The sequence below is a fragment of the Thamnophis elegans genome, chromosome 7 (assembly GCF_009769535.1).
Source record: "Thamnophis elegans isolate rThaEle1 chromosome 7, rThaEle1.pri, whole genome shotgun sequence".
Lineage (NCBI taxonomy): Eukaryota > Metazoa > Chordata > Lepidosauria > Squamata > Colubridae > Thamnophis > Thamnophis elegans.
The window spans coordinates 54764189-54778120 of NC_045547.1; the positions used below are offsets into that span (position 1 = coordinate 54764189).

Here is a 13932-nt window from a genome sequence, read left to right on the forward strand (position 1 = left end):
CAAGGAGCACCAGGTCTAGCAAAGTTCTGGATTAATCCAGGTGGTTTTCCAGGTGGTCTCTTTGCAGAAGCCCATACAGGACAACTAGTGATATAGGCTTCTAAGTCCTTTTTCAAAGAGGGCCACCAGAACTGCCATTTAACTAGGTGTAATGTTTTCACAAACCCAAAGTATCCAGGAGATTTCGAATCAGAGGCCTGTTGTAATACTGTTGCCTTAAGACTAGCAGGGACATACAACTTAGCACCCACCCAAGTGAGGCAATCACAAATAGTGCATTCATTTGAGTGGGACTTCAACCAGTCATCAGTTTTTAGCATTTTTTTAGCTGTTTGCTTAAATCAGTAGGTAGATCCAGGCCCACCTTCCACTGGGCTCTGGTGACAATTGCTTGGAGGGGATAACCAGGCAGATTACTTCTGGCCATATTGGGACAATCTAGAAAGAGCATCTACCATAAAGTTCTTTCCCCCAGGAAGATAGCATAGAGAGAAATTAAACCAATTAAAGTATTTCACCCAATGGACTTGCTTGGGCGACAATTTCCAGGGTGTTTTTAAGGCCCTTTAAGTTCTTATGGTCTGTCCACACCTCAAAAGACTGTTTCGCCCCTTCGAGGAAATGCCTCCAAGTTAACAGGGCCCATCGGACAGCAAATGCTTTCTTCTCCCATATTGCCCATCTTCTTTCGGTTTCCATTTGTCTTTAGGAGATTTGTAATGGGCAATGCAATTTTAGCAAAAGCAGGGATGAATTGTTGATAAAAGTTAGCAAAACCTTGGAAGCTTTGCAGCTGCTTCCGGGTGCATCGGTGTGCCCACTCCATGACTGCCCGGACTTTCTCCGGGTCCATTTAAATCACCTCATGCAATATGCGGTAGCTGAAATAGTCAATTTTAGTCTGGAGAAATTCACACTTTGACAATTTGGCATACAGTTCAGCAGCCCTGAGTTTTTTCAGGACTGAATGCAATAATTTTACATGTTCCTCCAGGGTTTCACTGTGAATGAGAATGTCATCTATGTAAACCAGAACCCCCTTGTAAAGAAGCTCATGCAGCACCTCATTAATCAATTGCATGAGCACAGCTACTGCTCCCTATAATCCAAACAGCAGCACTCTAAACTGGAAACAACCCAAAGGGCAATTGAAGGCAGTTTTCCATTCATCTTCTTCCTTAATTTGAACCCTGTAGTAAGCTTCTCTCAAGTTCAGCTTAGTGAAAATCTTCCCTTTAGCCAGATGAGCTAACATGTCCTTCAAAAGGTAAACATTTTCTATGCAAATGGCATTCAGATTTTTGTAATCCACGCACAGACAAAGGGACCCATCTTTTTTTTTCACGGAAGAACACTGGAGCAGCCACTCATGGCCTAGCTGATTAGATGAGGCCCCGTTTTAAGTTTTTAACAATAAAGGTTCACAGTTCCTCCAGTTCAGGCAAGGTAATCAAGTAGATCATTGGCTTAGGGACTTTCACCCCTGGGAGGATTTCTATACTGCAGTCAGTGGGGTAATGGGGTGGGAACCCTCTTGCTGAATGCCTCCTGAGGTCCCAATATTCCTTGGGGATTTTCTCCTCCTCAACAATGTGTTTACTCACTGGCATTGCCAGCTCCTTCACAACTTTGGCTATGCAGGGGGATTTTTCTCCCCCCCATTCCCCGGCTGGGTGGAATGGATGCACAACAAGCTCTTCCTCCAGTTCACACAAGGGTTCCATTTCCAGAGCCAGGGTAATCCGAGCAATAGGGACTGTTCCATTCTGGGGGCTATGATAAAACTCAAAGTTTCTCAGTGATTCGCCATCCACCTCTCAACTGGTTCTGTCATAAAGTGGGCTTTCCCTCCAGCTACTGACCCATCCAACTGCCAAAATGCTATGGGCACTTCCATTGTCTTCAGTCTCAGTCCCATTTTTTCTACCACCTGTGGGCTAATTATGTACCTGGTACACCCAAAGTCCAAAAGGGCTAGCATCTTCCCTTGGGTGCCAGATAAGGCACCTTAACTCCACTGGAATGTTCATGGGGCCCATGTGCTGACTTACCGGGGGGGGGTGTCATTGTCAGAGTCAGTTTCACTTTCCCCTGGGGTGGTTGGACCCAACTTCTCCAGGCCCAGGGGAGCAAACTCAACAACTTCCATACCTTTCAGAGTCATTCCGTGGTTCTTTGGTCACGGCTTCTCGGTTTGCTTTCTTCCAGTTGAGGTCGGTTTGGAATCAGGTTTGGTGAAGCAATCAGCAGCTCGATGTCCCTCCCTTGCACAGCTGATGCATGCTGTGGACCTGGCCTTGGCTGCTGGCCTCCCTTTGGCAGCTCTAGGGGCCTCTTTTGGGGCAGAGGGGGAAGGCTTGTTGCAGCTGTGGCATCATGGTGCCAGTCCCTGGCCAGGTCAATTTCCATATCGGCTGCCTCTGTATTTTACTCCTAGCTGAGGAACCTTTGGAATTCAATGCCTCCGGGAAACTTCTCCCCCACTGGGGAAGTTCTGCTGCCTGTGCTTGCCTTGGCTGAGCACTAGGAATCACTTTGGGGTTCTGCTCTCCCCACTGTTTGCTCAGCTTCCTCACGCCCAGGTAAGACATACCTTTCATGTGCTCTCCGACTTTCAAGAGCTTTGTGTAGGAGATGCAGGGCCTGAGTCAGCAGGAGGTCTTCTTTGTCAGCTCCTGCCAGGCAGCCTCTCCACACTGGTTTCTGGTGCCTGTTATTCCAGGGGGAATCTCCTCCAGAACTGCCATCTATCCAATGCCCGTTTGGCTCAGGCTGGCTTCTCCTCAATTTGCAGCTCAGACATCCACTCAGTCTCCTCCCAGCCACAGCGGGACGGGGGGGAAAGTGGATCCAATCCTTATGATGTCTTGTGGGGCACATCTTCAGATGTTTTCACCCATCTAGTATGCTGGGACAGTTGACCTTAAACAAGTCCATTCAGCTGTGCAATAGATGATGAGAGCAAACCTCCCTTTTCATTCACATCTCCTCCTCCAGCTCGCTTCCCCACTCAAATGCCAATGCTCCTCCTTCCCGTTACTATGGCAGCTGATAGCAAGCAAGCATCATAGAGGCTGACAGCAACTCCCCCCCGGCATTTAAATGTGGCCATTACCAAGAGCCAGGTTTGCCTGCTCAGATACCCGCTGCTTGTTTTTTCCCAAAGGAAAAAGAGAAATTGCTGGCCCAGGGTTGGCTTCATAACTTTTTACGGATTTCAAAAGCCGTTCTTTTAATTTTGGAACAACAACACCCCTCCTCTGTGCACCTCCTTTGTTTAAAAAATCAGAGGAAGGGAGAAGAAGAGGGGGATAAAAAAGCCACACAAACACACAGACAAGATGAATCCAAAGTTGGAGAAGGGACCCTTACAGGTCTGAGTCACTGCCTCCTCTACTCCCACTGCCTTTTCTTCTGAAGGAAAAAGCCTCCAGCCCATAAATGATGCTCCCAAAGCTGGAGAGCCATGCTGCAAGGCAAGGAAAAAGAGGAAGAAAAACCTCGTGACTAAAAAAACCCAAGTAGAAACCCACCCACCCCAGCCTCTTCCTCCTCCCCCATGTGGCTGCCTCTGAACTAAAGGAAGCAAAGTTTGGAACTAAAGGAGGTGAGCAATCAAGGAGGGAAGCCAGAGTGAGAGAGATCAACTGCCAGCCTCAGGGATTTAGCTTTTGACTCCCCTTTTTCTTCCTTCTTTTCCCACAAGCGGCAGGAGCTACACTTAGTTTGCAAAGTCTGAGGTTTACTTTCCCTTTCTGCTTTTGCCTGCTTCCAAGTCAAGGAATGCTGCTTCTTTTACTGACTCACCACAAAAAAACTTGCTTTCTTTCTCCCTCCCCACTTCCTTCCCTCCCTCCCCTCTTCTCATTCCCATCTCATTCCTTCCTTTGCGCTTAGGAAAGGATGAGAGAGGGGGTGACACTGGCAGCTCTGCTGGTGGCTGTGCTTACCACAGGTGTGGATTTCCCAAGTGGGTTGGGGTGGGGACAGTCCCAGTGAAAGGGACTGGTTTTGCGCTGCAAAACCAGGCCAGCGAGCAGGCCACTGGTGGTGGGTGCAGCATAACTGGATGGCAGCCATCTCATCTGGAGTACTGTGAGGATTAGATCTTCAGGACAGCCCTGCAGCCAGCTAGGGGCCAACCCTGAAGTCTCAGCCTTGCCCCATGGGTGTATGCAAAGAAGGAGGTGAGCACCAAGGGGGCAGGGCTGAGGCAGTGGGGTGCTACCTCGCTGGCTCCAGGGCAGCCCAAGGATTTAAGGCTGATTGCGTTCTGGCCCTGATGGCTGCCATCAAATTATAGATTAGTGCCTGGCCAGCCTGGGCCAGGACTAAGGGGCCGGGGGCCAATCCTTTGCTGTCTCAAGAGTTAGCCCTGCGAGCCTTGAGTTTGACACCCTTGGTCTAGTAGGATCTTTAGCTATTTCATCCTTCTGAGAAAATTTTCACACTGCCTAAATCAGTGTTTCTCAATCTTGGCAACTTTAAATTGTGTCAATTTGAACTCCCAGCATGTTGGCTGGAGAAACATTGGCTTAGATGTTCTCTGTCATCCGTACAAAACTGACTCCCCCCCCCAAAAAAATATATATGATGTGTGTGATTTACACAGGTTTAGTTTAATGATAATGATAATTTTCATGTTGATAATCCTGGAAGTTATACTCCTCCAACGATAATTCCAAAACTAAGTGGTTTCTAAAACTTATATAAATAGATAGCTGGATGTCATAGCGAGATCAGACACAGAGAATGGGTCTCAGTCACTGTTCCCTCTAAGGTGCGCGCCTGCGTGGCCGCGCATATGGCAAGAAAACACCGCACAGGACTTTTCAACTCCCGCGCAGTGATTTCCACAGGCTCCGGAAGCTGGGGAGGAGGTCCTTTGCAGGCGCTGGCCAACTGGCCCTGGACTTGTTTTGATGAGCACGGGGCGACTGATGGTAATTGTGAAGCCCCAAAGCCACCGCCACCACCGGACTAACTGCTGCTGCCTTCTCCTCCTCTAACAGCACCGCCGGATTTGCTGCCCTGCGCTGCGGCTTTGAGGAGCCTTGAGGCTACGGGAGCCAGTAGGAAGGCAGCGGAGGGGCGGGAGCAGGAAAAAAAGCCCCGATGGCTCCTCAAAAGCACGACGGTGGAGGAGGGGGCAGGGGTAACGTGGAGCTCAGGTGCTCCGAGCAGAGGGGGAGCCGCGGGAGTTTTTGCAGCTTCACCTCAGCCGCAGCGCTGGGCAGCAAATGTGGTGGTGCTGTTGGAGGAGGAGGAGATGGCAGCAGTTATTCTAGTTATTGCAATGAGCAATACTCATTGCTTCCATTATTGTAATCTTCATGCCTGAAAGATGACCTTTCCATTTAAAAAGTAAATTATTTATGGAAAAAAGCCCAGTATCCATTTCAGGTTATGTAAGTAAAGTTAGATAGCTATAGAAAGTACAGACTAATATCTGTTTATATTTTGGGCTGTCTAAGGTCTTATTGCAGAATATTCCTAAAAAAATGACAAGAGCTTCCCTTATGTCTCATATCATTATTATTATAATTTCCAAAATGCCAGAAGAGTAGTTGAGTGCAAGAAATTGCAGAGAAAGTCATCCAGCCTTGATTGAAAGGAAAAACTGAACATAACTGTATACAATGAAATGCCAGTAGTGTTTAAGCTTGTTCATGTTCCAGCAGAGTGGCTTGCTAAAGTGACTGTTTCATGTAAATTGAACTGAAGTTGTCCATTTAAAGTTGCATGTGGCAATCTATGCATAGTGTCTTACATTCTCTTACAGCCCATATCAAATATTTATCCCCATCCAAGATGGATGATGGTCCTCTAGGAATAATGTATAAAATCTGGAGGAGTTGAGAGTATTATCTTAAGATGCCATCCTTTGTTTGATCTATATTGGGATTTTTAGGGTTGACAGGTTTCTACCTGATGATTAGACCCATCATTCCAACTTTGTAAGAGATGCTGGTGTTTATTATGAATGGCTTTAGGAGGTTGTTCTTGTTTTGTGGAATTTGTACCCTAACCTACAGATCTTTAGCAATTCAAACTATTTTCTAAAAGCAGCCTTACTTGATCATATTTGTACATTGTTGTTGGCTGGTTTCAAAGAAAATACAGGAAATCATCAATTAGATATTATTTGGTTGAATACAAGGATTCCTGATTAATACTCCAACTTCAGACAGGACTGTTTTAACTGTAACATAAGGCAATGGATTTCTGAAACACTGCTACAGTATGGGATTCCTTAGAAGGTAACAGGAGGAAATTATGTTACAGAGAGATTGGTATTAATATGCTCCATGATTTATTACAAAAAAAAATGTTGACTTGCAAATTTGCCCAGCTGAAGGAAGAGCTATCCCACCAAGAGCAAAGTCATAGCAGAGAATTGGAAGGAATGAGGCTTGAGGTTACCCAACTAACATGGGAACTGCATCAATGTGAAATCACAATTGCTTCTTCTTTGGGTTCTACTTTAAGCTTAGAGCAAAACTAAAAATAGAGAATGAAAAAGTGGAGCAAAAGACAGTAGAGCACACACGTCTTAAAGCTGTCAAGTTTGAACACCTCTGGGACTGGGTTTTTTTTTCTAAAGGGTTAGAGGTGCAAGGATCTTGTAACCTGACAGCTTTAAGACTTGCGCACTTCAATGCCAGAGTTCCTGAGCCAACGTTTTGGTTGCTAAGCAGGAGCATTGTTAAGTGATACTGATATTATATAACACTTTTAATTAAGCGGGTACCTTGAATAAACATAACTTTGAGTTTCAAATAATACTGATTTCATTGTTGTCTTAGGTAACATCTGTGAAAAAAATTCAGGTGCTCAGGCATGAAAATGTGCCGCTCAAACACTATACTTTTCTGCTGACACTGAAAAAAAATTAGAGGGAACATTGGTCTCAGTGCTCCTGTGCTGTGTTCTCCCCATTAGTGGGCTCTGAAAGGAGTCAAAGCCACCTTGGAGGGGTGGTGAAGCAAAGAGGGATGCCTTGTGAGGTCTCGCAGAGTCGCAGCTCTCCTGCTTGACCCAGGGCTTACTTTCCCTCTCAGCCACAACAAGGAGAAGAGACAGTCTAAGATGGCTGCCATGAAGCTGGGACAGCCAATGACCGAGCTGGAGTGGAAATTCTTTTTTACCCAAAAGTTAAGCCAAAAGAGAAATCTAGGATTTACTCAGAACTATTGAAAGCAGCAATCAGACACTTTGAGAAAATTACCAGACCGGAAGGAAAGGATTAAAGAGAGGGAGGGAAAGGAGGACTTTTTTTCCTTTAAAAATGCAGGAAATTGGACTTTCAAATTGGGAAGATGTGACATTAGGAAGACAATTTAAAATATTGGAATTATGAATTTAAAAGTTAACACTGGTTCTATAATTGAATTACAATTTAAAATAATTAAAATCAGATTTTTAGTAATAGTGAAAATTAACCTAAGAGTGCCACCTGCTGATGAAAGAAAATATACAAGCCTGGGAATACCCATCTAAAGGACTGTGAAATATTTACTGGATTATATACATCTACCCTATGACCACTGGAGATTTAAATATCAGAACAAGGAAGACATTTAATTAAAGTTACCCCTGAATGTTAAGCTACTTGACTGAATCTAGAAAGGTAACTCAAGAAGATTTGGATAACTCCCTGGGTTATATAAATGGACCTGACTGACTATTTATGGAACATAAAGAATTGTGATCAATGGATACTTTGAAGAGCAACCTCAGATTGGAATACATGGTATTTGAGCTAGTGACTAAAAGTGAATAATTTATTAGAACAAGATAAGATGCAATGAGGAGAACTTTCATCGAGATGGATTTGATGTTTCAAAACATAAAGGACATTATACAGAAAGAATATAAGGTGATGGAATTAATGGATGGCATAGATTAAAAATTGGAAAACATAATACAAAGGACAATGAGTAACAAACAAGATGCCCAAGAAAGGAAGGAGCTAGTAGAAGGAATAGAGGGAAAAACAGAATTGAGGAATCAACAGAAAAAAAATAATGAGGAGTCATTAATAAATTTAATAATGTTTGATGAATCAAACCAGGGGGAAAATATTTTAAGAGATCTGAAAAGAGAACGGGAGGAGCAGGAAGATACTTTGGGAAGGGAGACAGGGGTTAAGGCTGATAACTTCAAAGCTAGCCAGTGGAAAAGGGTAGGGATGGGAGAAACAGATTGACAGAGATAAAGATTTAAGAGAAGAATATGGGAGGAAGTAAAAAAGAAGAATTAAAAGTATTGATGCTGGATGAATGTGATAACTATGTTTAATAACATTATTTTATTTGTACTGAAATGTATGGAATCCAGGTGTCACACTGTTCACGCATTGATATGTATATGTGTATGTGGCCCAACAGCGGCCGGCTGAGCTGTTGCTGGAATCTGACAGCGATGAACACTATGGGACTGCCCTGGAGGCTGAGGAAGACTCTGGGGGGGTGTTTGGAGTCAGAGCAGGGACTAGAGAGGCCTGTTGGCCACCAGATGGCGTCTGAGTCAGGGAGCAGTGAGGAAGAACAGAGAGAGCTGTCCCTGATGTACGTATGCATAGGGCAGAGAGGAGGAGGGAGCAGCTTTGGAAAAAGACTCACAGAAGGAAATAGGAACAGGTGGCTACTGATTGGCCCTTCCCAGAGAGCTTATAGGTGTGGTGACGGGAGGGGAATTTTGTAGGAAACAACAGTTTACTAATCCAGACGTAGTGAAAGAATTTTGTGAGTTCAAGCCTTGTTTTCATAGAGATAATTTTCTGGGTTCCTAGCCAAGGGGTTGCTTATCTCCTTCCTTAGTTGTGGCAGACAGCCAAGTCTGCGTCAGTATATATTAGAGGCTTGAGACAGAACAATATGTAATATAAAATAAAAAACTTGATACATATAAATAGATAACTGAGAAGGATACCATTGTGGTTAACACTGTTTCATAAGAGAGATGGCATCTGTAGAATATGGACCCACACAAATCCAAATCGTGCATTCATATTAAACAACAACAAATAAGTAGTAAGTAATTCTGTATGACATGGGTGTCAAACCCACGGTGTTAAGTTGTTGTCATATGACATTTCATGATATTTTCCCATTTGTGGAGCTGGGGTGGGCGTGGCTTATGCATAATGCATCCAGCCCATGGGCTGCCAGTTTGACACCCCTGCTGTATGAGATATGACATACCCATGCTACATACAGTATAAAATATAGAGTTGTACTCTGTTGGTTACCTTAGATACTTACAGTCTTGCCAGTAACAGGAATAGGCATTAAAGAACACATAGGGCACCTATATGCAAATACATTGCATTACACTTTACTTTAAAATCTGTATATCAAGAATGATATTTTATTATTAGGCTCCAAACTAATATTTTTATAAGATTCTTACCTGTTTTCATGTCTTTCCAATACTCAGACAGAAAGGTCCTTGACTGAATAGTGTAATTTGATATAGGACTATGATTTTCTATCCCACGATTCCATGTCAGAATTACAGATGTATTTTTAATGTCTTCTACTTTAAGTCCACCAGGGGGTCCTGGGGGACCTGAAAAATAATTCAATGAAAAATTATGACATAATCTTGTCAAAAAGTGAACCAATGTTTTAAATTGTATCATCATATTTAACAGAGTTAAATTATTTCATTACAACTTTCTGTAATTTACTATTCTCGCATATTAAAATTTAATCTGCAAAATCTTAAGTAGTATGGCCAAATGAAATGTTGACAATTGAACAATACTCGGAAATACTAGATTGGAAAGGGTATTTTATAAAGTAACATCATACTTTTGGTCAAATCTCATACACTTTTGCGAGCAGACAGAGAGAGTGATATGTGAATGGCAGGCATACGTATGTAAAGTTCCATTGGTGTGAATGGCACATGTGTGCACCCTCTACTCACGCATTGAGCACCCTCATGGAGCTTTGCACACAAGCAGAGGGGGCTTGGACTCGTGCACAAAGTTCTACAGCATGAATGGTGGGCATGAGTGGTGGGCATTTTATTCGCCTCACAAGAGCAGAGGGAACTTTAGCTGAGGGCGCTTGTAGTGAAGCTTCATTCATGGGAATGAAGCATTACACGTGAGCACTCTATGCTTGCGTGAGGGGAGCTTCATGCACAAGTACCTTCCATTTGCCTGAACTGAGCTTCGGCACGAGCTCAAGCACCCTCTTCTCAAGCACTGAGTGGAGACTTCATGCATGAGTGCATTTACACGAGTGGAGTGCATACCCACTGCTCATACCAATGGAGCTGTGCATGCACATGTACATGTGCCTGCCACTCCCACGTTGGGTCAGGTTGGGACCACTGTCTTAAAATACAGAATACAATATCTTTTTCTTGAATCCCATCTCTTACCTATAAACAAATCCTTACTGCCTCAGTGTTTCAGTCCTGATCAGGAAAAATCCATTAAGGGTTACCAGAGATACCAACATATCTATTTTAACCTTGATCAGGTATGTCAATTTTATATTCCTTCCTATATTTTCTTGTAATGATCTTCAACTTTAGTCCACTCAAGGCATACTCAGGCATTGGGACAAAGTCCATGCTGCTCACTACTTTGAATGGAGTTAGTCCTGTGCTGCTGTGAACAGCATTATTGTACGCAACCTCAGCAAAGGTCAGACGGTCTGCCAAATTGGACTACAGATAGTTCACTTAGCACCTCAGGTACTGCTCTACCATGGCATTCAGTCTCTCTGTTGCCCCATTGGTGCTCAGATGAAAGGCTGAACTAAGATCCCGAGATGGCCCAATGGACCACAGGAACTCCCCCCAGAACTTAGCTGTGAACTGGACCCCTCTATCTGAGATAATTCTCCAAGGTACTCCATGCAGGTGGTAGATGTGCTTCAGGAACAGTTTGGCCAGCTTGTGAGCTGAGAGTAGTCCACTGCAGGGTATGAAGTGTGCCTGCTTGGAGAACAGGTCTATTACAGTCCAAATCACCGTGTTTCCCCCACTTTTTGGCAACTCTACTATAAAGTCCATTGCAATCTCCTCCCACAGCCTCGTTGGCTCTGCTACTGGATGCAGCAATCCGGGGGGGTGGTGTTAGTTCCTGGTCGCCTCTTCATTATGGCACAGATGGTGCCACGTAACTGTCCACATCTTTCTTTATTTTGGGCCACCAGAACTGCCTCTGGGCTAAGTGTAATGTCTTTAGGAACCCAAAGTGGCCTGCCAATTTGGCGTCATGGCTCCTCTGGAGAATTAGGGTGCATAGGGATTCCGGGACATAGAGCTTCATTCCCTTCCATGCAAGGTCATCTCTTTTTGTCAAGATGTGTTGGTTGTTTTGGAACCAAGGGTCTGCTAGCAGTTCAGTTTTGAGTCTCGTGGTTAGGTCGCCTGCTGGTTGGTCGTGCCGGTCATGGTATTGTCGTCTAGTGGTCACTTAGGCAGCTATTTGGGTAGAGGAATGATGGTGTCCACCACCTGCTCCCGTTCGCATTTGTACTGGGGCATGCGGGAGAGGGCATCAGCTAAAAAGTTCCTTTGCCCTGGAATGTGCTTTAGTACAAAGTCGAAATGGTTGAAATATTGAGCCCATCGGACTTGTTTGGGTGATGGTTTCTGTGAGGTCCTAAGAGCTTCCAGATTCTTATGGTTAGTCCAGACTTTGAACGGTTTCTGACCCCTTCCAACAGGTGTCTTCAGATTAGCAGTGCCCATCTCACCACGAATACCTCCTTTTCCCATGCAGCCCATTGTCTCTCTGTGTCTGTGAGCTTGTGGGAGGTGTAGGTGCAGGATTGTAGGTTTCCTTGGTTGTTTCTTGGAGTAGTATCACTCCCACTGCCATGTCGCTGGCATCTGCTTGGATCCCGAAGGGTTGCTTGGGGTGAGGATGCTTCAGCACTGGTTCCTTTGCAAACATTTCTTTTAGTGTCTCGAATGCCTTTTGGCAGGTTAAGTCCCACTGTAGAGACTGTCCCGGGTGAGGTTTTGTTCCTGGGCTCCCTGTCTTCAGGAGGTCTGTCAGGGGTTTGGCGATCTTCACAAAGGAGGGGATGAATTGTCTATAGAAGTTTGCGAACCCTAGGAAGCTTTGTAGCTGTCTGTGGGTGTGAGGGGGTTGCCAGCTTATGACAGCTTGCACTTTGGCTGGGTCCATCTCTATTCCCTCATTTGACACTTGGTAGCCTAGGTAGCCTAGTCACTCACGGTGGAATTCACATTTTGATAGCTTGATGTACAGGTTGGCTGCCAGAAGTTTTTCCAGTACTTGGCGGACCAGGGGTATGTGGTCGGCCATGGTCTCAGTGTAGATGACGATGTCACCAGGTAGACGAGGACCCCCCTTGCAGTACCTCGTTTATTAACTGCATGAACACTGCTAGGGCTCCCTGTAGTCTGAAAGGCATCACTTTGAATTGGAAGCTCCCTAGGGGGCAGTTGAACGCTGTTTTCCACTCATCTTCTTCCCTGATTCATATTCGGTAGTATGCCTCTCTGAGGTCTAATTTGGTGAAGACTTTTCCCTTGGCCAAGTGAGATAGCATATCATTCATGAGGGGGAGAGAGTATAGGTTGTGTACGCACATGGCATTTATCCCTCGAAAGTCCACACACAGTCCCATAGTTCCATCTTTTTTCTCTTTGAAGAGGACTGGCACTGCAACCTGTGGCTTGGCTGGCTCGATGAATCCTGGTGCTAGGTTTTTGTCTATGTATTTGTGCATTTCTTGCATTTGGGGCGTCATGGCATACAGCTTGGGTTTGGGTAGTTTTGCCCCGAGGATTATTTCGATGGCACAATCTGCCTCATGATGGGGTGGGGCAGAATGTTGCATTATGTCTCGCTGAATACTTCTGCAAGGTCTTGATATTCCTCTGGGATCTGTTCGGTCTCTGGGGTTTCGTCGGATGTGGCTCCCAGATGTTCTGGTGTGCTCTTTTGGGGGGTTCCTGCTTGAATGGTGTTTCTGCTTGCTGGCGAAAAAGGGGTTGGGGCCTCTTTTCTATCCTAAGCCTAAGGGTACCCCCTTGCCACCAGATGGTTGGTCCTCACTTGTCTAGACAGGAGAGTTCCAGTATGATTGCATCTGTCATTTTGGGGGCTATTATGAATCAAATTACTTCCAAGTGATCCACTAGCTCTAGTCTCACTGGTTCCGTCAGGTGGGTGGTATAAGCTCCCCCGTTAGGGACCCATCAACCTGTTTGAACCGGATTGGGTGGGCCAGTCTTTTTGTTCTGATCCCCGGTTTCAGGACTGTGGTCAGGTTGATCAAGCATCTAGTGCAGCCTGAGTCTATTAGGGCTTGAAAATCCTACTAGCTTCCTGTCCTTGGGGCTGTGAGGTGTATTGGAAAAAGGAAAGGGTGAATTGGTCCTCTCACCATTGGGTCATTTTCCCCCTCATTGTCACTGTCGTAGGATTCTGGTGACTGGTCATTGTTGCCTTGGGTTCCCCCCTTCATCTGGTTTGGGAGGGACCTCTGCAGCCTGGAAAGCCTTCCGGGATGTGTGGGTAACCCGTTTGTGGCCACGTTCCCCTCATGCCCTGGGTAGTAGCTCTGGCCTCGGCATTGGGATTGGGGTTGTGCACACGGATGCCATATGGCCCACCCCCTCGCATCTGTAGCATTTCAGCAGACTTTGAGGAAGGGCTGATTTCAGGGCCCACTGTGGTGCTGTGATTCCCCATCAGCTGGGTGGTTTCAGGTCAGGTTGACCTCTCTCTTTTGTGTCTAGTTGCTTTTTCATGTCGTTGGCATGCAGCCCACTGTCGACTTTTATTGCTACTTGGAACCACTCGGAGAGTCGATTTGGAATGTCGCAGTAGGCTGCTGGTTCAGACTTGTTCTGAAAAAATACACTAACAGACGCTCTGGTAAAGGGGGCAGCCTTCCAATGACTCACCTAAATTCGCAGATGTGC

The 13932-nt window shown here is 45.3% G+C and overlaps 1 protein-coding gene across 3 annotated transcripts in view; it reads right to left on the reverse strand.

The window, feature by feature from the left end:
* Window positions 1-13932, reverse strand: part of CNTN1 (contactin 1) — a 286347-nt gene that overhangs the window by 41386 nt on the left and 231029 nt on the right. For all 3 annotated transcript variants that reach the window (XM_032221821.1, XM_032221822.1, XM_032221823.1), the window contains one exon: window positions 9415-9573. In XM_032221821.1, the coding sequence (XP_032077712.1) occupies window positions 9415-9573 (159 nt within the window). The remainder of the gene's footprint in view (window positions 1-9414; window positions 9574-13932) is intronic.